This window comes from Fonsecaea erecta (genome assembly GCF_001651985.1).
Source record: "Fonsecaea erecta strain CBS 125763 chromosome Unknown Scaff6, whole genome shotgun sequence".
NCBI classification, from domain to species: Eukaryota; Fungi; Ascomycota; class Eurotiomycetes; order Chaetothyriales; family Herpotrichiellaceae; genus Fonsecaea; species Fonsecaea erecta.
Genome location: NW_017387249.1, coordinates 1,594,751 through 1,620,277, shown reverse-complemented (window position 1 = coordinate 1,620,277; position 25,527 = coordinate 1,594,751). Strand labels below are relative to the sequence as shown.

General features: G+C 52.6%; 8 protein-coding genes across 8 annotated transcripts; 3 read left to right on the top strand and 5 right to left on the bottom strand.

The window, feature by feature from the left end:
- Positions 1–1,101: 1,101 nt before the first annotated feature.
- Positions 1,102–5,451, bottom strand: AYL99_07611 (hypothetical protein; the record flags this gene model as incomplete). Its single annotated transcript, XM_018839120.1, has 4 exons — positions 1,102–1,574; positions 3,980–4,215; positions 4,264–5,022; positions 5,114–5,451. 4 exons carry the CDS (start codon positions 5,449–5,451, stop codon positions 1,102–1,104), a joined length of 1,806 nt encoding a protein of 601 aa, XP_018691888.1.
- Positions 5,452–8,371: 2,920 nt separating this feature from the next.
- Positions 8,372–10,773, top strand: AYL99_07610 (hypothetical protein; the record flags this gene model as incomplete). The annotated part of the gene is made up of 2 exons (XM_018839119.1): positions 8,372–10,613; positions 10,673–10,773. 2 exons carry the CDS (start codon positions 8,372–8,374, stop codon positions 10,771–10,773), a joined length of 2,343 nt encoding a protein of 780 aa, XP_018691887.1.
- Positions 10,774–12,533: 1,760 nt separating this feature from the next.
- Positions 12,534–14,373, top strand: AYL99_07609 (alpha,alpha-trehalose-phosphate synthase; the record flags this gene model as incomplete). Its single annotated transcript, XM_018839118.1, has 4 exons — positions 12,534–12,840; positions 12,896–13,639; positions 13,698–14,037; positions 14,100–14,373. The coding sequence occupies 4 exons, from the start codon at positions 12,534–12,536 to the stop codon at positions 14,371–14,373; spliced, it is 1,665 nt and encodes a 554-aa protein (XP_018691886.1).
- Positions 14,374–14,938: 565 nt separating this feature from the next.
- On the bottom strand, positions 14,939–15,976 carry AYL99_07608 (hypothetical protein; the record flags this gene model as incomplete). The annotated part of the gene is made up of 1 exon (XM_018839117.1): positions 14,939–15,976. The coding sequence occupies one exon, from the start codon at positions 15,974–15,976 to the stop codon at positions 14,939–14,941; it is 1,038 nt and encodes a 345-aa protein (XP_018691885.1).
- Positions 15,977–16,530: 554 nt separating this feature from the next.
- AYL99_07607 (hypothetical protein) lies at positions 16,531–17,742 on the bottom strand (the record flags this gene model as incomplete). The annotated part of the gene is made up of 2 exons (XM_018839116.1): positions 16,531–17,411; positions 17,463–17,742. 2 exons carry the CDS (start codon positions 17,740–17,742, stop codon positions 16,531–16,533), a joined length of 1,161 nt encoding a protein of 386 aa, XP_018691884.1.
- Positions 17,743–19,134: 1,392 nt separating this feature from the next.
- Positions 19,135–20,274, bottom strand: AYL99_07606 (hypothetical protein; the record flags this gene model as incomplete). Its single annotated transcript, XM_018839115.1, has 1 exon — positions 19,135–20,274. One exon carries the CDS (start codon positions 20,272–20,274, stop codon positions 19,135–19,137), a length of 1,140 nt encoding a protein of 379 aa, XP_018691883.1.
- Positions 20,275–21,020: 746 nt separating this feature from the next.
- Positions 21,021–22,025, top strand: AYL99_07605 (hypothetical protein; the record flags this gene model as incomplete). Its single annotated transcript, XM_018839114.1, has 1 exon — positions 21,021–22,025. One exon carries the CDS (start codon positions 21,021–21,023, stop codon positions 22,023–22,025), a length of 1,005 nt encoding a protein of 334 aa, XP_018691882.1.
- Positions 22,026–23,045: 1,020 nt separating this feature from the next.
- AYL99_07604 (hypothetical protein) lies at positions 23,046–25,504 on the bottom strand (the record flags this gene model as incomplete). The annotated part of the gene is made up of 2 exons (XM_018839113.1): positions 23,046–25,420; positions 25,486–25,504. 2 exons carry the CDS (start codon positions 25,502–25,504, stop codon positions 23,046–23,048), a joined length of 2,394 nt encoding a protein of 797 aa, XP_018691881.1.
- Between the last annotated feature and the right edge of the window lie 23 nt (positions 25,505–25,527).

Genomic DNA, 25,527 nt, shown 5'->3' with positions numbered 1-25,527 from the left:
CTTCTCGACTCATACAGCCGCAGTTATTCTAATGCCCCGAACTGCTCGAAGGTTTCTTGACATAGTCCTTATACATCTCCTTCAGAGCAGCAGCCTCCGGACATCCAATTGCTAGCAGGATGGCTGATATAGTTTACTTCTCCCTACGAGATACATTGTCCACCATTTTTCCCCTTGTCGCCATTCTCTTTTCGGCAATCCAGCCGATATTGACATGAGAGTTTTAAAAAATTCTGGAGATCTCTAGTGAAGAAGATGGCGAAGACAACAGTGCTGGCAAGTTATATGAGTGGGCAGCTCAATGACTGAGCATGGCGGTGTGCTTGGTATCTTGCGTCCATTTCTTGAACTCCCAGCTCGCCAAAAATCAACCATCCAGCTTAGCGCCAAGTTCCTTCTACCATTATTACTTATGTATGTCTACTAATACGATCTGGTGCACCCCTGCTATCCTCCACAACAAGTCACATGACGGCCGGGTTAGGGCCACTAGGCGGTGCTGGCGTGCGCGGTCGGCTCTCTCCCGCCTTTCAATCCTCACCCCTCTCTCCTCTTCTTTCCTTTCCGCCGCTTGTGAAGAATCATGCCAGTGGGTTTTGCTACCCAGAATATCTCGGGCGGTCGACCGAGAACAGAGGGAACGAGGTATGACCCAGAAGACAGTTGGAGAAGAAAGAGAGTCATGATTTTGCTATGTCTAGATTCTAGCAAGAAGAGCATTCACACATCCTTCCGGGCGAGAAATACTTTGGTCAATGAGATGCTTCTCAAATGCTCACCACCTTCTTCTTCAAGACGCTATGCTTCAAGGGGCCCAAAAACGCACCAAGGCTCAGAGAACCACACAGTTGCCTGCAAAAAAAGTCTTTATCTAACCACGGCCAACCCGTCACAGAAAATGCGTAGTCGTGTCATCATGAGTCATGAAAAAGGAAAAATAAAGGAAAAGATTGTCCCCCTCCCCCAAAGAAAAGGTCATGGTTTCGTGAGTCGTAAGCTTCGTACAAAAAGCATTCTGAAACGAGCCGAGTCGAGTTCAGGACATTATCCAAGAGACGGGGCGGCATGGTGAACTCTTCAGCATCCGTCCCCTGAGGGGCCCTAGTAGCGTGGCATGGCTCGTCTGCTGTACTGGCCTGCATCCGAGGAGTACACAACCCGACGAGAGGGAGACGTGCGCATTGGGCTCGAGAGGCGAGACTCGCCCCAGTCGGGGCTGCTTCCTCCACTGCGGCTTCCAGCGCTGTCTGAGTCGCCATAACGGCACTCCATGCGAGACGTGTCCGCTCCGCTCCTGCGGTTGTGGCTGTGGCGACCAGAGCCGACGGGCACGGGATTGCCCTGGATCACTCCGCCGTGGGCAAATCCAGTCGGGTACATGCCATCGTTGGCAGAGAAGTTGCGGCAAATGTTGAAGGCGATCAATGCAGCATTTTCCTTTGCCGAGCTCTCCGAGGAGTGATACGTAGGAGTTTGGTATTCACGGTTGTTCACCCGGACCACGCATCGGTACCCCGACGGACTATAGGATATTTGGTAAGCAGGCTCGGGCCATCGCCGGCGCTGACATAGACCTGAGGAGGAGGTGTCAGTGTCTGAGACCAGAAGAGCGTGAGTGGCAAATGTCGAGGTATGACGGGGTTCTTTTTTTCAGGGAGTCCGAGAACCGAAGAGGAGGGAAAAGATCCAGGAGGGTTTCCACTGGCCGTGGGTTGGGACATATCTGCAAGGCTGGCCGACCCCTGAACAACCAATATAGCGTGGGAGGAGGGAACATCAAGCCGTCGGACACGACGAGGCACTCAAACCAGGAACACCATGTGCAGGCCAGGTATCGAAGCCAAACTGAAAGAACGAGGTGTTGAATGAGACATACTGGCCAGATAGACTGTGTGTAGCATGTCTGCTCCAATTTGAGGTTGCTTTCAGCGTCTTGGGAGCCCAATGAACCGTGCATCCAATTGTTTGAACGAGACGAAGAGAGAAACAAAAATCCCACCAAACGGATGGAGCTGTTGACAACAAACAAGAACTGGTTCAACAACCCGTATCACCGCTCGCAAGAATGTCGCCTGGCTTGAAAGGCACGGGGGAATGTCGTAGGGCAAAATGTTGTCAGGTAGCAGCAAAAATTGATGGCATCGACATTGCCTGGCCTTTTTACGGGCGAACCGTGGCGGCATTCCCACATATTTCATGCTTTGGATAACAGGAGAAACCCTGCACTGACAGCAAAGCAAGCGCGAAGACAGCGGCACTGCGTGGGGCCTGCACAAAGATTCCACAGTGGCCAAACGGTCGTGAGTGAGCGGCTGGGTATTGGTCCAACGGCGGGAGGATAACATTTTTCATGCTCTTCTGCCATCGTAATGTGTTGATGTGTTGGCATGCTCTGCAGCCAGTTAACGGAACCTTGATGTCGGGCCCATTCTTAGCATGATTCCTCTTTGTCGAGGGCCGCTGCAGATCCAGATACCGGGCGTGATTGGCGACGAGCTGCCTTGACGATTCCCCGCGCCCTCCGTCGAATGAGAAAGTTGCCCATGTGCCGTCCTACTCGTGGCTTGTCGTGGCCTTTTTCGGCTCTGACTTGCTTCTCCGCTTGCATGCGTGACCGGTGAGGCTTGCAGAGGAAACATCGTTGGGAACCGACTTAGGTCCGGGGAGAAGATCTTTCTTTGGGGCCTCGACCAAAGATCTTCCATTGACGCAATCGGCGTTATGCAGAGACAGCTGGCAGGTGGGGAATGGTGCTCTAACGATGCAGGGCCTTAATCTCGGCTGGGTCGTCTGGCCGCTGTACTAAAAGCCACAAGAAAATCATGCTCGAAACTCTGGAGGAATGAGAATAGATATATCTCTTTGATAGGCAGGTTAGGCGCCGACAGAGGACGAGACATACTTGTAAGGGGAAATATGCCTCAGTGCTAAGGGAGTCGAAACTTTGACGTGCGCCATTATTAGATCAAATGTCTTTCACAAACAATCCACCTCGCCGCCATGGTCTCGCTCGTGTGGCCATGCAATTTCGTCGTTCTTTTTTTCCCACTCGAAATGGTGAACAGGTTTAGGCACATCGACGAAAGCGTGTGATGCTGTGGATCATAAGCCGCCTTCAACGCGTCGAGCTCCGATGCATGAATGCGTTGTCATCTCAAATGCAGGTTCCCAGGGTGCCCAGATACTTAAGGCACGGTTGTTGTCGGGCAAACTCGCACCTGACCTCGACCTGATGTCTCATCGTCGTCTTCAACAGTCGACGTGGAATTCGAGCCAGTGTGGCAACCCGTAACTCCCTAGCTTGAACGAGCGACAAATTGAAGAGCACTCGACGAATGCTTGAATGTTCGGCGACAGGGAACCAGAACGACAGTGATGCAGCAGGGGGTGGTCCAGTCGGTCCAGTCGATTCTATCTGGACGCTGCCGAGCAGCAGCCACAGTGTCTCCAGCAGGTCCAGGGAAGATTCTTCCACCATCTGCAAGTAAGGCAATTAATGCAATTGCACATGCATTTGACCAACCTAATTGATAATTGCATGAACGGGCGCAGTTCCCCCACTAGAGGCTTTCCAGTGCGAGCCTGCGTTTGGGTGATGGTAGCAATGCTAAATTTCCATGCCCAAGTAGTCGACGAAACGTCTGAGACTGCGGTGGGAATGCCACACCTTTCAGTGACCAATGGATCGAGAAGAACTGCGGGACGGTAGGAATAGGAAGAGGGAGGAGGGGGGAGAAATTCAAGAATGGTCCGAGTTTTGAGAAAGAGTTGATTGTCTCCACGATTTCGCCGCATGTGGCAGCCCGTGGCATAGAGTTTAACAACGACTTCTGAATCGGGCGTCAACACGACAGGAAATTTCCATGGATAATGCCTGCCGTTCAAGGTTTCCCTTGAGGCCCATGCATTGACTTCGGCATTGTCCGGTTGCGTTATTTCGTGCCTGGCACGTCCAGAGGCCTGGCCAACGACCACTCACGCATGGCCTTTGCTGCTTCATGGGGAATCACAAAGACGGGGTGAATCTCCCTGACGCCCGCACCTGCGGCAAATATCTTAGTAGCATCCCACTCGCTAGGGATTTTCGCCTCCGAGGATTGCCAGGTGAAGGCCGAGCCAAAGGGATCGTCACTGTCCGGAGTCCCATAGGAGTGGGAGTGTTCGACTATGCTGAGCCCGGATAGATTGTAACAAGTATGGTACGAGTCGGGCATCCTGTGGAGTGCCGTTAGCATACGCGAGGGGAACTCTGGAGTGACTTACTTTGATGGTTTGTCCCTGAGTCCGCCATCCTTCGCCTGACAACAGCATAGAATATACCGTGCCAGACCTTCGCTGCTGTACAAATTCTCACTCACGTCGCCTGTAATGTCACCGACCGAGTCTCGAGGACCGCCCACCGCTGCTTGTGCCAGAGGCCAACAGCCCCCCAGCCAGTGGCTATAACAACCATCCACCAATTTATTTGTGCGGCCGGCAAACCCACCTTCTGGTGCATATTGCCGGGAAGAGAGCCACCAAATCAGAGCATCGACGTCTAGAAACTTGCTAATTGTTTCTTGCGGTGGACCGTACAGACACAGACAAGCGAGCGCACAAAAGGCGTAGGACCCGTGCGCTTCGCCTCCAGGTGACGCTGCAATCCCCCCCTCATAGGTCTGGCAACGCGAGAGATACTCCCCGAGGCCATCCTTGAAAGTTTCCAAACCTGCATCACGAGCTGGAGAATCTGGCGGTAGTGAGAGTGGAAGGTTGAGCAGTGAAATGGCAACCAGGGCGCACAGAGCTCCTCGAGTATCTTCCTCGCCGCCTTCACATACCTGAAAGCCTCCATCCGCTTGTTTGAGCCGCCCCAGCCAGTGCCACATCTTTCCACGATCGACAAGTGAGTAGGCCTCTTCGCCGCCGACCAGCGCCAGGGACAGCAGCGCTGCATAGGTTCCAGCTTGGTGAGCATCTTGTCCGAAGCCACCACCAATGCCGCCATTGGGATTTTGCATGGAATAAATGGTTTTGACGACCCTGGTAGCACAGTTAGTCCACTGGTTCGTCCAAAAGCCATCCCATCAAGGGCTTGAGAGGAATAAAGAAAGCAGTGCAGAAAATGTGTTACCTTGACCGGAAGACGGAGACGTCTTCACCAAGCATGTAAAGGGCCACCAAGGCCCAGTAAACCATCCAAGGACGACTAGCATCAATGCCGACATAATGAGCAGGGAATTCCTCCAAACTCCGATGCAGGAATCCAATGTGCGCCTCCCTTTCTAAATAGGGCAATCCAAACTCATTGAAATCGAAGGGACTTCGGCTGGGGTCGTTGATGCCATCAAGGAGAGGCAAGCACTCGCTGACGGTTTCGTTCTGAACAGTAGATGTCTCTGTCTCCAATGTATCGAGTAGCAGGGGTGCTTGGCGGAAGTATGTGGGTATCTGATAGTCGGCATTGTCCATGTTGGGCGTCGTAGCGTGTGAGAAAGACTCCAAGTCGTAGAAAGTAAGAGGAATAGTCTCAGATGATGCGAGAGCTCAAGGTTTTCCTCTCAGTGTACATACTAAAATAGCGTCACGACGGAGATTTCTGCATGTTGGTATTTGTTCTCAAATTCCATGTGCGTTGGTTGCAATGCGGAGCACGTCAAGGCGACCACGACGTTGGCCTGACGGATCCTTTCCACGAATATCTACTCCGTGGAGTTGGAAGACCGATTGGTACAGGCAATAATGTGAGGGCAAGAATTTGTCTTGGTCCAAATCTCATTTCACCTCGTCTCACTTTGGTAATTGAGACTGGGCTGGGGATGTTGTGGTATGCCCACTACTGGATTGCGGGGTAGTTGTCACCGTCTCGAGCCACCACCAGTTGTACTGTAATAAGATACGGAGCCTCTGCTTGGCGCTTGCCCTTTAGCTAACATATGTATATCCAGTTTGCTTCGCTCCTAATTTCACATGGTGAAGAACGTCTATCGATTCAGAGTCCATACCCACTCTTGATATTTTAGATCAGTTTCCTCCCACTCCCGAATACTGACTGCATGTATGAACCCGTGCAGCAGGGGTATACCACATCGGCCTGACCCAGACCTCAACCAGCAGACGATTGCACGAGGTACTGTGGACACGGGTCGGTGACTGGCTCAGCCTGGTAAAGATGGTCGCACAACTTTCCCGCCAGCCGTTGCGTGGGTACACCGTCACACTCATGGGAGCCGTGCTGGGTGGAAGCAGCGACATCCTCCATGTCTCAACACATGAAACGTCGGTCTGTCACCAACAATTGCCCTTGAACGAAACCGAACATATTTACAGGAGCCTCCTGCAGTCTTGCTTGAATCACCAGCTGGAACTGTCGTTGCCATTAGAGGAGCAGCAATAGCCCGGTGGCTAGGGGCAGGCAGGCGGTCTCAGAGCCTTCACCGCTCTTCGAAAGGGAAGATTACCTTCGTGCATGAAGCTCAGCTTGCGATCCTTAATATACTGTTGTCTCAAGTCGCCATGAACCAGGGGTAATACGTGAACTGCACATGTGGCAAGATTCTAATGAAAGAACACAAGGCAAGAATAAATAATAATACCAAGCTCATCTGTAGTCCGCCCTTGGACAGAGAGGCGCAGCACAGATCTCGCTCTCACAGCCGAAGAGTTTGCACAGCAAAGACGATGGCAGGAATGGACTTGCTATGATAGGACTAGTAGTCAGCACCGTTGGCCGATTACTTACATTAGTGGTGAGCTTGTCTGTGGCATTGCGACATCTCTATGGCCGACCATGAATTCCTCGTATTGTTGCGGTCAGACCGGCTTGCCTTTTGTAGCAGGGGACTGCAGGGGGCCCGGCAGCGAGCGTTCCAGGCGCCTTAACCCTGAATCCGTGAATTAAATCAGCGCCACCACAGAAACAAGGGGTGGTAGAGACATGAAATATTGGTGCTGGCGTCGACATGCACGGCGAACATACCCTATAGGTGTTAGGGAAATAGATGTGAAAAGGCTTAGAGAGAATAGGACACGGAGAATCCAAATTGGGGTATTGCGATTGAGCTTTCTTACCCTGTCCCTGTGCCGTGTCTGTTGTTGCAGGCTTGAGAGAGGATGGCAAAACAGGGCGCAGCCACCAAAGGCCCCAGCATACAGTATGTGCGAGTTGTTGGAAATCCTTTGATAATGATGCTGTAATAATTCATTAGGGATTCTTTCAGTAAATAATGCCTCCATTCCCTGCCTCTTACCTCATGTCTTTCCTCTCCCTCTGTGTTGTGTCTTCTGCGTCGTTCCAGCCCCAAAGATCATAGGTGCTCCGTCTGTAGGTACAGTACCTTAGGCAAATCCACCGACGCCGCTTGTTCGACCCCCGGAAAAAGACGGGATTCCGAACTACTGCCGCCCAGAGCCCACACCCAGTGCCAACTACTGCTCGGTACCCAACTCCAAGTGCCTTGTACAAATCAGTGACCGCCAAAGTGAAAACGACGGCTGCTGGAAATCCACCTGACCACCCAAACTAAAGCACCCATTTTCTAGGGCTTGGGGCTCCTCAACAAAAGGTACGGAGGACGGAGCGCGACGTTCCTTGGGTATGCCTCTCCCATAGTCTATCCTACTCTCGTCTTCCACACATATGCCTCCTCGCCCAGTCTCTCATGATCGCTTGACTGACAAGACCAGTAGGACACAGACAGCATCCTCTTATCCCTCCTACACATTGTTAACCTTCACGAGCTGGTTGGCTTCACGGACAAATCCCAGCTCAGTTCCCGACTTTACCCTCCCCGAACTGCGTTAGGCAAAATGGGGCTGTGATTCCCACGACGCCATCTTCCCTCGGCCGGATCAGCCAGTCACGACACATCGGCAAGTCGGGCCCATTCTTATCCAGTCAAAACGACACTTATCGCTTGGTCGCAGCTGGGGCCTCATCCTGCAGGCGACCTTTGGGACCTTTGGCTCTCTTTGGGTGCTGACCACTCGCCAGTGGCCACAGCACCACCCAGCGATTCCACGAACCACTGGCATCGCACAAACACGAAATCCACCACCCACATCGCCCACTGCCACTCCCCTCCCACTTGCTCGTGCTCTCCCCGCCCGATTCGACGATCCGCAACACCCTGCATGCACTGCTCACCGCCTCTTCTTATCCTCTCCCGCCCTCGCACCTGACGCCCGCCTCTCAAGTCGAGCTCGTTTTGAGCGGTCACTTCCTGTAACTCTTGTCCTCAGTTTCCTCCCTCCTTACCTTTCCTCTCGACAGCTCTCTCTGCTCTTGCTTCACGAGGCCGGTGAGAAAGAGAGAGAGGGAAACAATCCACCAGTCTGTCCTCCAGATCCCGCATCTCTTATCCCACGAGGCTGACTGTCTGACACATTAGACATGGCGGCCAACGTCGCCCTGACCAGTGAAGACCTTGCCTATGACCTCGATTCAAGAAGCGCCTCGTTCTTCCGAAACCATGCCTGGCCTATACCAATGGATCATGTAGCAGCTACTCGCCCAGATCCAAGGAGGAACATTTCTCCCATCCAGACCAGCAACCATGGCCTGCGGCAGACCACCATGGCAGAACATCCCATGATGGACACCTGGAGGTTCCAACAACAACAACATCAGCAGCAGCAGCAGCAGCAACAACAACAGCACCATCAACCACCGCAGTCACAGCAGTCCAGTATCGACTATGCCAACGCCCAACAACCGTACGATTTGCATTACGATGCCCAGTTCCACGGCATGTCTTTACATCATCCCCAGATGACCATGATGCCGGTGTCGCAGACTCCGATGGCTTCGGGCCTGTCGATCGCAGGCCACTACCTTGCCCTCGAGACTGGTATTGAGGGCATGCCCCAGAACTGGGCCGACCTACAAAGCGAATTGATCAGCTATACGACGACGGATGTCGGATTGGCCGTTTCACCTTATCAGCAAATGACCAGCTCTCCGACGGGGTCCCACCTCGAAGTCCTCTCGCAACCCAGCTCTTGTGACGAACACGGATGGACCATGGTTGAGCCCAGAACGTCCTTCGAATCTTACGAGCGACAATTCTTCGTCGACCCCAACCAGACCGTGCACAATAGGACCTTGTCCGAATCCTCCTATTCGGACCTCGAACAACATAGCCATGGCGCCTTCATGTCGAATCTCGACATCGGTGCCTCTCAGGCAGTGTATTCGCCGACCAATTTATCAGACAGCGACTTTGAATATCCGGGACATAATCACCGCCTGTCAATAGATCACGGCTCGGCTCCGTCCATGAGCGTCAATCCGTCCGCCCTCGTGCGCCCGATCCCCATTCCCTCGGCCAAGACATCCGCACCGTCGATACGATCGCCCGGCTCCCAAGGTTCAGCCGGCTCTCCAGGCCGCAAGCCTTCCAGAAAGAGTCCCATTGCTGCAAAGTCGACCGACAAAGTCACGAAGAAGTCATCACCCGGTGGCAAAGAGGGGGAGAAGCGAGTTGGCCGAAGAAAAGGACCGCTCCGACCTGAACAACGGAAACAAGCCAGTGAGATCCGGAAGTTGAGAGCCTGCTTGCGGTGCAAATTCTTGAAGAAGACATGCGATAAAGGGGAACCTTGTGCTGGATGCCAACCGTCGCACGCTCGCCTGTGGCAAGTCCCTTGCACCCGCATCGACATCAAGGAAATTGGGTACTTTTTGAAGGACTGGAAGTTCGACTACGAGAGACATATCTCACTCGGCTTCTCGGTGGGTAATATCAAGGGCTTTTCCGATACCGAAAAGACGCTGTTCATCACTCACGGGTACGGACATATGCTCCCTGTCACCGCTCGAGAAGTGTACGTCAGGGATGAGACATGTCTGAAGATGGATTGGATCGAGGCCAACTCATTCGCACCCGATGGCTACGAGGTATCCACGGCCAAGCTCTCGGCTGGCATGGAAGGCATCTCGACAACAATGCTGAGTGATTACCTCGACCGACATATCGATGGCACTGGCACGTTTGAGAAGTTTGTGGATGACTACTTTGAGGGCACGCCCTTCCTCTCACAAATGCTCAAGACGGCATACCGATTCTACTTCAAGACCAATTCAAAGATCATCAAGAAGGCCTTGAAGTTGATGCTCGCGTACAACTTGACGCTGCACATTACCATGGTGGAAGGAGTGCCAAGCGAAGAGTCCTTTGTCGGCAAGATTGAAGAGCAGACGTCCAAGTTCTTTGGCAAGACGATGGCTCCGGTCATGATTAACTTCCAGATCAAGTGTGCCATGGCTGATATGTGGCGTGAATTGCACAAGGACGTTCTCGAAGAATTGTCCAGCCTGTATTCCAGCGTGTACAGCGGAGACAAGCTCAAGAACTGGCCGACCATCTTCATCCTTGCGTCAGTCCTGCTGGCTGTCTGGGAGTGCATGCAGTTTGACTGTCACTACCGCGTTCCCGACTCTGCGGCCGTGGAGAAGTTTTGCAACGACATGGAAACAACCCCCGTCGGCGTGGTGGTGGGCCTTTTCCAGGCCATCTCTCAAAAGCTCCCATCGTTCCTTGAATGGGACACTTCTAAGCACCACGCGCTCCTGGCGTCCAACATGGATGTGTGCAACACTATGAGCGAAGTGCGAGAACATGTTACGCGATATGGTGAGCAGATACCCCCTGGTCCTTTTGTGATTGATCCGCAGAACTAACCCGATTTGCAGAAAACTACTTACGGGGTCGGCCCAACGCACGGTTCGATCGCAAAGACTTTGATTCGTTGTCGAACAAGTTCCTTGCCAAACTTGTGATCCGGGCGAATTAGATATATGATGCATTTACGGCTTACGATGAGCAGTCCTGTCGTTGCAGATCTCACGAGATATTTGACGTCCCTCACGATATCATACGTTGCTTCTTGATTTGTTTTCACGTGTATCGGGTTGGACGACTGATGAACGACCACGGCGTTATGACGACGACGACGACGACGAACGCACTCATTAGCATGAATCTAGCCTTGAAGTTTTTTTTGGTCTCGATTATTTTTGCATATATATATTTTGTGTCGAAGGATCGGTCTATGGAAGGAGGACGAGGACGAGGAACCACGGCCTCGGGGAAAGGCCGGAGATTTCTTTTGGACGCATGAACAAGGATGGCGCCGTGCATTGCAATGAGCGTTCCCGAGCAGATCCTGCATCATCTTGACCAAGCACCATACCTGGACGGGGTTCATGGGCGGGAATGCATCGTTCGAGCAAGCTACATAGACCGCAAAGAGAAAAAAAAGAGGGAACAAAGAGGGGGGACCTCACGGCAAACTGTGGGGCAATTGTCACTGGCATGGAGGCGTGCACCTTCTATATGTAATGGGAGGGCAAGGACGGAGATGAGGGACAAGCCATGAGGTGTCGAATCGCTATCACCATCAGCCACTCGTCAATCGAGACGATGCAAGAGAACATTGTGTTTCTCTGAGTAGTAAGCAGAAAAGTCATTCAAATACTCAATATTTGATAGAGAGAGTCTCCCTGTTCCTCCCGAAGTGTGATAGGCGAGCTCGGGAATGGATGGGCGATCCCGGTAGCCATGGAGCACGAGTTCTTGGGAATTGGGGCTACCGAGCAATTGGCACAGGCTGGGAAGGGCATTCCTGATGCAGTAGTGGCAGTTAATAGTGGAAGATTCCTGGCTTAGAGGCGCTGGGGGGTGGCTGCCACTGGTAGCATCGCCCTTCCTGCCCCGGAAGCTTGGTCCGGAACGACACTGACGTACGTCCTTAGACCCAATGCCACCGGTGCCACTGCTGGAAAAAGTATTGTCGACTGCTGAAAAACAGTTTTTTTCAATGTCACTGGTGGCACCAAGAAACTGGAAGCAAGGAAAGCGCCAGAAACATCCCCGTCACTATATTTCCCCGGAGGTGAGCCTCAGTTGACCCGACCGCCTCCCTCTCACATGCCTGCTGTTGTTCACTCTTGTGTCACTTTGCACTAATCCTCGACCGACGACTTCAACCTTCGTTACACTCCTCCTCGACCTGTATCTTTTGGCTCAAAGCATCTGAATCTCTCATTCAGCGAATAGTATTATTCAGACGTCGTTGGTGATCTTCGCAGCACGCTACTGGGCACCGATTCTCGTACCACTTGAACAGTGAGGTGAGGAACCGCGAACAATACTCGTTGGGACAAACCACACCTTCCTCGATTCATCCTGTTGCACCTGCATCTCCATTGCATTTTTACTGGCTTCTTCGAAAGCATTGGGCAGGAACTCTCCCTCCGAACATCGACTTATCAAGTCCACGCCCCTGCCTTCGCAATCAACCACTTCAACTTCTTTTCCACGTCTCCCCTCGGCAATCTTGAGAAACACAAATTCGCACACGGCTGCTAAGGGCGTTTCACTTCTCCTTCCACCCAAACCACCGCCCGCCCCCCCACCATCCCCTTCACCACCACCAACCTCCTACTTCGAGTCCGTATCCTGCGCTTTCGGCCATACCTCGCCATCTGACCATCTTCTGAATCCAGTCTGAGTCAGCTCTAAATATCTACCTGATTCAAATTCGTTCCAAACATGCCTGCTGCCACCGACAGCCCTCCCAAGGCGGAATCACGGCTTCTCCTGGTCTCGAATCGTCTGCCAATCACCATCAAGCGTTCTCCGGAAGGGAAATATGATTTCTCCATGTCGTCAGGGGGCCTTGTCACTGGTCTTAGTGGGTTGGCGAAGAGCACCACTTTTCAATGGTATGGCTGGCCAGGGTTGGAAGTCCCTGAAGATGAAGCTGGCGGTGTGGTCAAGCGTCTCAAGGACGAATTTAATGCTATCCCGGTCTTCGTCGACGACGAATTGGCCGACCGGCATTACAATGGCTTTTCAAGTACGACTCCCTGGGAAATTTATCATCACTTGTGCGACGTGCTGACAAGCTCTAGATTCCATTATGTGGCCGCTATTTCACTACCACCCCGGTGAAATCACGTTCGACGAGTCAGCTTGGAATGCTTACACCGAGGTCAACCGCCTCTTCGCTCGGGCCATTGCCAGAGAAGTCGAGGATGGTGATCTTGTCTGGGTCCATGACTACCACCTGATGCTGTTACCTCAGATGCTCCGGGAAGAGATTGGGTCTACCAAGTCCAATGTCAAGATCGGCTTCTTCTTACATACTCCCTTCCCATCGAGTGAGATCTACAGGATTTTGCCCGTTCGAAATGAAATCCTGTTGGGAGTTCTTCACTGCGATCTGATTGGCTTTCACACCTACGACTACGCTCGACACTTTCTCAGCAGCTGTTCGCGAATTTTGAACCTCAGCACTACACCCAATGGGGTTGAATTTGAGGGCAAGATTGTCACAGTTGGTGCTTTCCCGATAGGCATCGACCCGGAAAAATTCACCGAAGGATTGAAAAAGGAGAAGGTACAGAAACGAATTGCTGTGCTGGAGGAGAAGTTCAAGGGGGTAAAGTTGATTGTCGGCGTGGATCGTCTCGACTACATCAAAGGTGTTCCCCAGAAACTGCATGCTCTCGAGGTGTTCCTGACAGACCACCCCGAATGGATTGGCAAGGTGGTTTTGGTCCAGGTCGCCGTGCCCAGCAGACAAGACGTTGAAGAATATCAGAATCTTCGCGCTGTTGTCAACGAATTGGTGGGACGCATCAATGGCAAATTTGGTGAGTTTTTGCGAGCCTGCTGTCATTCGTCTACATCCTGGTTTGCTGACAAGTCCAGGCACTGTCGAGTTCATGCCCATCCACTTCATGCATAAGTCGGTCAACTTCGACGAGCTCATTGCCCTTTACGCCGTCTCAGATGTCTGTCTCGTTTCCTCAACACGAGACGGCATGAACCTGGTATCATTTGAGTACATAGCCTCTCAGGAACAGCGAAAAGGTGTTCTCATTCTTTCCGAATTCGCTGGTGCCGCACAGAGCTTGAATGGCAGTATCTTGGTCAACCCTTGGAACACTGAGGAGTTGGCAACCGGCATTCAGGAGGCTGTGACGATGAGCCCGGAGCATCGCGCCATTAATTATGCCAAGCTGCACAAATATGTCTTCAAGTACACCAGGTAAGTTTCATGGCGCCGCTTTTTCCACAGTCACCAGCACCCTGTCTGACGCATGTATCCAGTGCTTTCTGGGGCCAATCTTTCGTCGCCGAATTGACCAGAATATCCGCCCAAGGAGAGAAGAAGTTGAAGTTACGCCGCGCATCCTTGATCAAATCGCCGTCTCAGCAGCCGCCTTCGGAAAACAGAGATGGGGATTCGGAAACGAAACAAGCCGCTCAACCGCCCCAGCCATCGACGAAACCAGAGGTCGAAATCGATGGGCGAGAAGCTTCTCGAGATGTCGGTCTCACGGCCGCGGATGGAGTCTCGAAAGAAAAGTCAGCCACTCTATGAGCTCGAGGGATGGGCTCGGCGAATCCTGACGACGAAACGGCACGAGATTATGTGGCACAGTCCCTGACGTGGGCTTCTGTATTGGAACAGTTTCAATCATGGATGGGGTATTACTTTAGACGGGAGCTACAGCAACAAATCAATGCAGGGCAAGGCGCTTGGGGGCCATAGACAGGAAATCACTCGATGACAGCGGAAATACATGCCTTTAAAGGCCATACATAATCCTACGAGTCTCCTCGTGAGCTCGAGAACTAACTCGACATGCTCTTTGGCTGCCTGCGGAGAGGATTGATGGAGCGAACCTCAGGGTATCTTTTCTTCATGTTCCTCCTCCAGCTTGTTCTTCATACACGTACTGTAGGTTGTTGGACCTCAACGCCCGTGGCTGGACGGCAGTGTGGCTTATGAATAACCAGCTCGGCCTTCCATCCGCCCACTCACTCAGGTTATCTAATTTGTCTTCAATGTTTCTTTGTTCTCTATTTTACATCAGTGGGGTGGTGGTACTGTAGGTTTTCCATGTATATACAGCAAGTAGTAGATAGGTCCTAAGACGCTGCTGCTACCTCTCCTGGTCCACGGCAGCACTCTGATTCGCATTCGCCCGGTGTTTCTTGCTGGCGCTGCCGCTACTACTACCTTTGCCACCGTCCCTCCTCCCCTTCTGCCTCAGGGCCAGTTTCTTCACCTCGCCCTCCGTCCCGCGCCATCTGCCCGCTTCACTGCCCACGCTCCTCTCCCGACGCTGCTCGACGGGCACACCGAAGGGAGTAAGCACGTCGCGGACGACGTAGCGCACGCCCTTCTCCTTGACGACGCCGTTGCGGTCACGGGGCCGGTGGCGCTTGACCACGAGCTGGCCGCGGGCGTCGCGCGCCTGGCGCAGCGACGGTGGGAATGCGCCGAACCGCACCACGTCGCCTTCGCGCAGCAGGTTGTGCGCGTCGTGCACCAAGCTGTGCGTCGCCCGCGTGTAGTGCTTCTGGAACTGCGCGTGCCACACCTGGATGTGCCGCGTCACCCGCACCGTCTTCTGCATCGTCCCCGTCCGCGTCACCGTCCCCACCAGCGTCGGCGACGTCGAGAGGAACTCTGCGTCCGCATCCGGGATCTCGTGCGTGGCCGAAGGGTAGATCAGCGAGGGGTCCCAGGACGAGGGGGCCGTGGTTTTCGCTTTGGGGGATGAGGGAGCCGGGGGCGTATATGGTGGGTTCTGTGGTATGGAGGCAGATGAGGATTTTTTTACGTTGGGATCCGTCGGTGCTCGTGAGAGTACGCTCGGGGCAACATTCGCTCCGCCGGCGCTGGCTTTGTGCAGGATCGAGGCGTCAAGCCCTTCTGAGGACGTTGGCGGAAGGTCACTGACAGGCTGCGCTTGGTGTAGGAGACATGTCGAGGAGAATGCTCGGTGCTGTTGTTGCTGCTGCCGCACGGAGGTCCTGCGGGATCGCGACAGACTGCGAGTCGCCGCCCATCGACGAGCAATCAATTGCGGCGAGAGTGTGAGAGCTGACGGCCCTGTCGCCCGGCAGGCACAAGCACAAGCACGCCGAACGAGCGCCGTTGCAGCCGCAGAGGAGGAGGAGGAGTAGTAATTCATGTTGATTTGTGCGGTCGTGTTGCTCGTCTGGGTCCCGGGGACTACAGAACCGTGGTATTATTTCGCAGGCATGGAAGGAAGGGAGAGAAGAGACAGGGGGAGTTCGGGCCTGACGTGAGGAATTCGCAGACTCGTGTAGGCTGCAGTGAGCAATGCCCACAAAGTGTACAGTAAGTAGTATGGAAGAGAGTTTCCTCGATGGTGATGTTGATGTTGATGTTGGTGTTGGTGCTGCTGCTCTCTACCTGCTTCCAAAATTTTAGGGTGAATTGGGAGTCGGTGGAGCTAACCACCCACCAGCCCTACTTGGCCATCGTGCCAGCCTCATAAGGTTAATAGCCCTAGGATCCTAGGTCTAGCCAGCCCTTGAAGGCATAACAATTACTGGATTTTATCCCTCGATAGCTAATCCTACAGTGATTGCTTTTCAGCTCTCGACCGAGCCTTTTCCCATCGGGCCGTCTACCGCTGCTCTGCTGCCTTGAAAACGCCAGGCCTTTCGTTCCCGCACCGTTCCCGCACCGTTCCCGCACGGTGCTGTTGATGGCTGATGTCTATGCCGCCCAGACGTCCTTGCCGACGCCTTCTATCCAGTGACCCAGATCATTGACATTGCTGTCCCACTCCTTCAGTCGCTGCCTCATGCCCTCGATTTGGTTTCGTTCCAGCACTTTGGGCTGAACCCAGTTGATTCTCGCAATCTGAGCAACCTGGTCGATCTTTCCTCGCAAAAGTCCCAAGCTGAGCGCCTTCATGATCAGGTGCTCAATCTCATCGGGCTTGACGTTGGTCTCTTGGCTGATGGTCTTGAACGTCATGGCACGGTCGTGTGGTGGTCGCTTAAACACCAGTTCTGTCAACGCAGCCAAGTTGATCTTCTGCCAGAGGAACAGTCGATGCGACTCGAGGATGGGGTCCTTGCTGAGGTTATTGGACATGCGGTCGAATGTGGCCAGATCTCCCCGGTTGAAGGCGAAGAGGAGGTCCCGTAGCCATGACTGGGGATGCGGGGGTTTCAGGACGTCGAGGATAGGATGGAGGAGCAACTCCCCGAAGTTGTAGATCTGATCCGACACCAATGCGGCGATGGCCAGGTTGTATGCTCGGTGCTGTCGTTGCTCGGTGCTCAGCTCTGACTCGTCTATGCATGCAAGATACAATAACGAGTTGCGGTAGTAGGATGTGTGGTCGTTCGCAGCTTGGAAATAGTCGGCATTGATTCGGTAGAAGGCCGCGTGGACCACGTTTTCCACAAAATCGAACTGATCCAATGTCTTTTGCGCCTTATCTAGTTGCTCCTTTGCTTTTGCCGTCTCTCCTAGTCTCAAGTAGACGCTTGCCAGCTCGGTGATGGTGTAGACGTGCGCTTCTTCAGAGTCCGGTTTGGCGACCCGATCGGCGAGAGTCGTGAGGAACTGGCTTCGCTCAGTGTCATCTATCAACAGTGTTAGCTTCTGATCTCCCGGACTGAATCTCCAATAATCACCTTTGATTTGCGCCGAGGCGCTCAGTGCCAATTTGACGAGTTTGAGCTGGTTGATCTTGTCGGCGAAACTGATGATGAAAGTATTGTAGATGGGTAATCTCTGAGAAGTGCTCTCCGGGTTCGAAAAGTATTCCAGAAGCGAGTCCGTCAGTTGATGCCATAGCTTGCGTTCCCAGAGGTCTTCGAAAGTGAGAAAGAGGTGTTGAAGTTCGGTGGGTGCTTCATCCCGTTGTTCTGCGAGGAAATTGGAAATTGCCTCGGGATCGTTGCGTTTTGACATTTTGATACAGGAGTGGAAGGTAGAAGAGAAGGCTACAAGTCGAGGACACTTCCGGGGTGCGTGGAAGCGAGAAAAGACGAGGGTGGGAGATGCACTGTGTATTGCAAATGGCGGAGTGTGTAGACAAGTCGGAGCGGCGCTCGCAGGCAATCGACAGGCGCGTCAACGGTCTTCGAGGTCACGTGTTCAACCTAGTAGCCTCCTCCCAGTAACCTCATCACGTATTCCATCAGAACGTAGTAATGTCGGATTCTGCGCTCGTCTCATAAACCTATACAAGTATTCCTTACCCTAGAGGGTCCTCTTGCTGCCATGGAGCACACCGACCTCTCCAAGCCTTCGCTAGTCCTCCTCATTGCGTTGCCTTTGGCTTCGTGTCTAACAGCCGATTTGTCCGTCTTGCCCACTCTTTCAGAGTTCTCTCTGCGTATGCCAAAGGCATATCCTGTCGTGGGGTGAGCAAGTCCATCCTCAAAGGGAAGGCAACCAGCAAATATGTCAAATTTGCCACATCTGTTCGACGGCCATCCGGCTTTCGATGAATCTGATTGAGCACAATACACCGACATCTGGCCACGCACAAGACCTTCGTAGTGGTGGAGTTTCTTCCACATCTCTCCTGTTGAAAGTCCTTTGCTGCCTCTCGTCCCCATAGCAAGTAGGCGCCGACTGCGACAACACCTTCTGCTATATTCTCGAAAGAGAGTTCAATGAAGAATCTCGAGACGGCTGGTTTCTTCTCGGTGCGGCTCACGAACTAAGTCAGAAACCAGCAGACTGCGGTCTCATAATGTATGCTGGTTCTGCCGCAGCGTCTCGTCGGGTGCACCTGCTGTGAAGCTCCCTTTTTTTCGAGTGCTATCGGTTGTTCAGACTTATACGTCCATGCGAGCGTGTCCTCGCAGGTAAATTTGTCTCTGAGGCTGCGATCTTCTCTGCCAGTTATTTTGAGCAGTTCTGAGTTGTCTCTGCAATCGCCCATGTCGTCGAGTTTGAATTTCTCGGGCGCTTTTAAAGTAGCCATACTAGAAGGGCTAAAATAAAATCCGGCACAACTAGTCCTCCTCGTTGTTGGCAGGGCCTGGGAGCTTATCCCCCGGACGGGATTCCAGCCTCCCCTTGTCCGCGCACCTCATATGAAAAAGGGATACCCTGTGGCTTTTCTCACAGAGAGCCATATGAGGATACACCGGACTTGGGGAGCTCCGCCTTCCGCAAGACGTAGCAGGGCATAAAAGAAGTCCCGTGTTTCTCATCACTAGGTGCCATAGATGTCTCGTAGCCGGAAGAGAGCCAGAACTGTCCAATGGTGACACCAGTAGTCGAGGCAGCCGGCCAAGGTTAACTTTCTTTCCGAGAGGGATGGAAAAGTCAAGTGATGAATGTGCAGGCTTAATCCAGATATGGAGCCAGGTAGCGACTCAAATCAAACCAATGCAGCCCAGATTTCTCATCTGCCGTCTGCCAGAAAGTGTACAGAATTGATTTGAGCCGCGTCCGGTACTTTACCGAGAGATCTTTGAATAGGCCCAACTTTTCCAGAACATCTTGTCGTTTTGCTGGGTCTTGAACCTCGAAAGCTGCCACTAGAAAGGCAAAGTCCATTGACACGACCAACCTGTTGACCAGGCTGTAGATAGAGTCGAACTGCTCGAAAATCATGTCAGAAAGTACTTCAGAGCGGTCCACAAAAGTTCTATAAGGATGCCGGAGTCGATGAGCGATTAACAATAGGCTCTGACGGAATATTTGCACCTGGGAAAGCATATGTGCCACCTCCCCCTGGGAATATCGGCTCAGGAAGTCAGACGGATGCGTAGGTCGCCATGCAGAGATTTTGGCTTCGAGAGACAGCAACTGCATCAGCAGACTCTGACGGTCGTCTTTGTCGGCGTGGTGGAGCTTGTTGGACAGGACGCAGAGGTCGTAGCCGTAGGTAAGCAGCGGTACGGAAAGCCCTAGGTACCGGTTCATTAAGCCTTCAGGTCGGATTCGGAATCTAAAGGTGGGCACTTCATGCCGAAACAGACACCCCACGAGTTCAACTTGAAGAATACAAACCACGAACGCGAAATCGTCATGATCAATATCCGCACGGCAGTCGTTCAAAGATGCGAGCGCAGGGAGCGTGTATCTGCATACGCGGAAGGCGCTGCCACCGACCACGTGGATGTTGAAGGTCAAGACCGCCAGAGCGAGGCTTAAATAGAGGGATATATCTCCTGCACTGGTGATCTGAAAGGAACGAAAAGTGCCAAGGCCTGACGTGGCTTTGTGGTAGTAGTAGGTCTTGTTGAGCTGCAGTATGCCTGGAGCTGAGCTGTCCGCAGAGATGCCAGCGCATGCCAGGAAGGCGTCTTTCAGCAGAGGCGTGGCGGTGTATAGCCGCGAGATAATGGCACGGAAATGGTCATCTTGAAAAGTCGGGCCCAGCACAAATCGTCCAAAGAACCTGTCCTTGTCCAATAGAACGAGGAGAGATTGTTGCTCGGGGGGTGTCAGGCCGACGAAGGCAGACAGATCCTGTGGCATAGCCAGGAGCCGACACAAAGCAACGGCCTCAGCAACAGGGGCAATGGAAGCATCTGTGGGAGAGGCCTGGGAACTCAAAGCGATCGGGTCTTGGGTCAAATTTGCTGCTGTTGCTAGAAAGGCTTTCTGGGCTCGAGGTTTGCGACCAGGTCGATTCACCTGTCGGCGAGTTTCGCAAAGTCGGCCCAGTCGCTGGCATCTCTCACAAACCAACGAACCATTTGATCGGCGACAGCATTCCTTGGTTGCATGGCAGCGATCACACGCCCGTTGCTGTCCGTGCTTGTCTTTCATTTATGCGCTTCCCCGTACCCAACCCGGTATACACGTAGAGATAAAGCGTCTTGTCAGCGAAATAGGTGCCTCGGTAGTTTACCGGCAGACTTTCCTGTTGACGATATTGAACACTGTGGACGGAAGCTGTGATCGGAGGCGAAGCTCGAGCCGGAGAACTCAATCTCGTTCATATATTTTCTCTCGACTCAAGATAGCTCCCCCAAATGGAGACTGAGGCTGAGGGAACGATAAGACCCGTGATTGATTCGATAAGGCTGGCGTGGTAAGGGGTTGCTAATTAGTGAGGCTCTACACATAGCCAAGTTTTGCTGCAAGGTAGGTTAGCCGGCAGACATTGAATCCACCTGCGGTCTTACCAGCACAGTCTCCAAACATCCACTACTCTTTTGACGGGCACCACAACATGTAGCAGAGGTCATTTTCTCTTTGTCTTCAACCCGAGCTGTGTTATGGCCACCATCGCCCCTGCTCGTAGTGACTCCCCGGCAAATCCTGTTCAAAGGATAACCTCTCCGTCAATTGGCAGTCCGGGTGGGACACCTTCGTCCTCAGTTCGCCCCTCCTTCGATCTGCCCAGGAACAATGCATCCTCTTCTTCTCCCTCTTTACAACAGAATGCCACTCTGGCAAGTCCCGCTTCGACAACGCAACGGCGGAATCGTGCAGCCCTTCGAGACTACTACAACCTCAAATCCAAAGGCGCTTCTGCCGCAAGTCACGAGCACCGAGATATAAGCCGCACAGCGAGCATAACCTCTACGACCTCTGATTCCACGATAGCCACCACCTCCACTGCCATACCGGAGGCTCCAAGCTCATCCCTCGCGGCACACTTGGACGACCCGAGCTTTGACGCCGAATCCTTCGTCTCCGATCTCTTGAAAACTGCCAGTCTGCGTGACATTCTGAAAACCGAGAGTTCACTGGTCAGTGAAATCAGGACACTCGACGGCGAGAGGAAGGCATTGGTTTACGATAATTACAGTAAGCTGATCAAAGCGGTGGGGACGATCGCTGAGATGCAGAAAGGGATGCACAAGGAAAAGGAGCAAGACATTAGAGCGAGTGTGCTGGCCAGACAGAAGAGTGAGCAAAATCCCAGCCTTGATAGTGTGGCATTGTTGGGGGAAAAATTGGACCGGTTGTTAAAAGTTGTAAAAGAGTTTGGCCCAGGCACAACGGATGGTGAGCGGGCAGCGAAGTCGATGGAGGCGAGGCGGATGAGGACACAAAAAGAGAGCGTCAAATGGGCGCTGAATGCTCCTGTGCGGCTGCAACAAATGATTGATCGAGGAGAAAAGGAGGGTGCTGAGAGAGAGTATATCCATGTCGCAGAAGTGTTGGACAGGTGGAGCGGGGTCGATGGAGTCGAGGAGCTCCGAGCCAAATGTGAAAAGGTCATGGAGGATACAAAAGAGGAAACGAGTGCAAATGAGCAAGGCGACTCGGGTTGAGAAAGTTTTGCGAATATCGGCGGTCTATTTGACCCCGTCATCATCACTTCCCAGAACTTCTGCTGCTCCATGCAGAACCTTCCGAGGCATGCAGCACAGCTTAGCCTCGGACTCGAGACAGAGTATCGCTTATCACTGCTACGCTGGATACGTCATCGACGCAATTCGCACACGGGGAAAAAACATGGGTGGCCAGTCATGCACAGAGAGCGAAACATGTCGCCCGTGAAAGGCGGACACACACACAGAGTCCGGAGGAAAGAGGAGGCGAACATCGTCGACAATGTTCTAAACCAGGGAAAGGCCTGTTTGGTCCCGCCTCGGTCACCACACTCGGAACACTCATGGACTCTTCTTTTCTTGGCCCCGGTTGGACCGAAATGGAACGAAGACACCCGAAGCATGCGGCACGCTGGGAACTCGATTGCGAGCAGGATACGGGGTACCAAATGCCGAAGACAGGACGGAGCACAAGGAACAACAGCGTATGCACTTCACAACATCCGATCACATGTCCTACTCCCTGAGGAATAACAGGGATGTATCTATCTGTATTTTTATATCTATATATTACGCCTTCTACCTACCATTACAAACTTCCAACATGTATGCAAAGGGACCATTGAGAAAAGTTAACAAAACAGACAGATACAAAAACATACACGTATAGATATATATGTGTGCGTATCCAGATGGATAGAGCCAAACTACTGGACTAGATCTAGAACCGGGACGATCCAAAACCAAAACCAAGAACTCATCATTAAGATGGGTATGTTCTCATCTAAACCTGGGTATCTGAATTCCCACGCCTTGTGTGCTTTGAAGGGGTATCAATCGACAGAGATCGTCATTTCAAAGCCTGGAGAGGAAGGTGACAAGAAAAACACGAAACAAAACACGGGAGAAGAATTGAGTCTTCCGCAGCAAGCAGTCCACCATCGAACCATTCCAACCCGTCCAACCGAATACACATTGTCAAAATCTCAAGTGTCCCATGCATCCGTCGTCCTCAAAACTCTAGTAAGGACTGTTCACAATCTCGTCTCTCAAATGGCTCTGCCTCCCACTTCTCCTCGGGGTCATCCCGACCCCAGAGACCCTCGCTGCCGGACCCATAATACTCTCCCTGGTAGGCTTCTTGAAGCTCTTGCGACTCACCATATCGACTTCGTTAGGCAGTGCCAAGATAACATTCTTATCACTACCAAATTCGAAATTGTCTGCCATGACTTCCGCCGCGTAGCGCTTGATCTGATAAGGGTCTCTCTTACCCTCGAGGACCTTCCTCAGCGACCAGGTGACCAGGAAGGGTCCCGTGGAAGTGATGATGCTAGTCTCCTGGCTGTCCAGTCCGGTGTTGAAGTGGGCGCGCGTGAATGAGATAGGTTGGCCTGTTTCGTGCTGGAATTGTGCTGCATGGTTTGGATTCAGGCAGAGGCGGCGAGGTTGAGGCTTCGAGTCCTTTGCGAAGGCTTTCTCAAATCCTAGTTTGCCTTCATTTTTGCCCTCCTTCTGTAGGTTATCAATCAGGATGAGGTAGGTTCTGCAGGTTCCGAGGATCCAACGACCATCGGCGCTGACGTCGAGGCCGATAATTGACTCGCCCAGGGCCGGGATTTGGGTTTTGGCATTGATTCCGAGACGGTCGTACAGTCGGACATCGCCCTTGTTGGATGCTAACGCAATGTAACCCTTCTCGGTCGTGGCAGCTGCGGAAAAGTCGTTTTTAGAAAGGTATTGTTTGAGCTGTGCTTCGACCAACTTGTTGCCCGAGACACGGGGATCGATGCGGAAGAGGGCATTCTTGCTGTGACCAATAAATGATTGTGCTGCCGTCCGTTGAGAGAACTTCGTTTCCGGGGCAAAATTGCTTACAGCAATGTCGTCGTGGATTTTCCACTCATCGACAACCTTGCCATATTCGAGATCCATGCGATAGAGCGAATGGGGGTTGTTAGGGTCTTGCAACACCATGTTCTGGTCCTCTTGGTGCAGCATGACCTTGGTGGGGGAGAAGAGTTTGCCCTTGGGTGTCTCGACCTTAGATATGTTCGTGGTGAACTCGAGATGTTTGTTGGGCAAATGTTTGAAGACACCAATCTTAGAGCCGCGAATTACGAAGGATCGATCGTTCTTGGTTCCAACAGCGAGTTGGGAGTTGACGTTTCCATCTTGGTTGTCCAGTTCGACGTCCTCCTCAGATTCGTCCTCATCATAGTGCTCACTTCGTGGACGCTCTCCTTGCTCTTCCTCCTCATCTTCTTCTTCTTCGACTTCCTCTTCGGCTTCATTCGCATCATTCATAGTCATGTCATTGAAGGCTTCCAAGACGTATTCACGATCTTGGTCTTTCACTTTGGCCCACTTCGTCTCGTTCAATTGTTCCCACAACGCCTGCATGACACCCTCTTGAAAGTTCTCCAAGACGGCCTGATCCTTAAACCGTAGCAGCCAGGAATACGCGGAGCCATCATCAGTGTAGTGGTTGAAGATTGCAGACAGGTAGTCGAAATTGAATACCGGATTGATGTCAGGTACTATAGCTTGGCCGAGCCATTCCCTGCCATTGGAACTGGTGATTTGAAGCCAGTATTGCCAGCCACCAAGATCTGTCACAACAGCCACAACGGACGGATCTTGAAGAACGAAAGTTCCTGACGTGAAGTCAAAGAGATGTAGCTCCCCGATTTGCTTAGTGAGGACTTCTCCAGACCGCGGAGCCGATTTTGCGACGGGGGCCTCCGTCGGAGCGGAGTCTCTCGACTTCCCCTGGTTTGATTTGGTAGGTGTTCTGACATCCTTCGCCATTCTCTCTGCTGTTTCCTTGGAGGTGGGTTTGGGGTCGAGAGGCGCAGATACTGAACTCGCAGCCGGGATTGCGTCGTCCGAGTCGAAGTAGAATTCTTGTAGCTCAGCCTCTGTAGCCCTCTGAGCGGATCTCCGGTATTTTCTTTCGAATTGGCAGTCGATCGCAGCTAGAAGAAATGTCTGAATCTTTTCTTCCTGGACTGAAGCGTCGCATACAAACTCATAAAGGTCTCCAGGGTCGCCGCTCAAGTCACGCCAGGCTAAGACTGTTTCACCACCTGACCGCCTCTCTGATCGAAAATGAAGACTCTGATCAAGGAGAAAGGTCTTCTCATCCTTGTCTAGACCCTCGGCGCCTTCGTCCTCGTCGTCCTCAGCAAGTTCTTCTTCCCCCTCCTCGTACGCGCGCTGTACAACAAGCTGGTATTGATATTCCTGCCCAGTCCGTCGGATAGTAGCGACAGCGTCTTTGTAGATGAGTTCAGAGTAGCCTTTGGGGGACAGAGGACGGACGAGGTAGAGTTGGCCCTGGGGGATTTCTGTAATAACTTCCTTGGAGCTGTCCCCGAAGAGATATTTGCTGACTGTAGAGCACGTTTGTTAGCTTCCAGAGCGCCACGAGTGGATAGCAGGTAGAGATGTTTCTTACCGTTCTTGATCATAAACATGATGGCGGGGTCTGGCTGCTAAG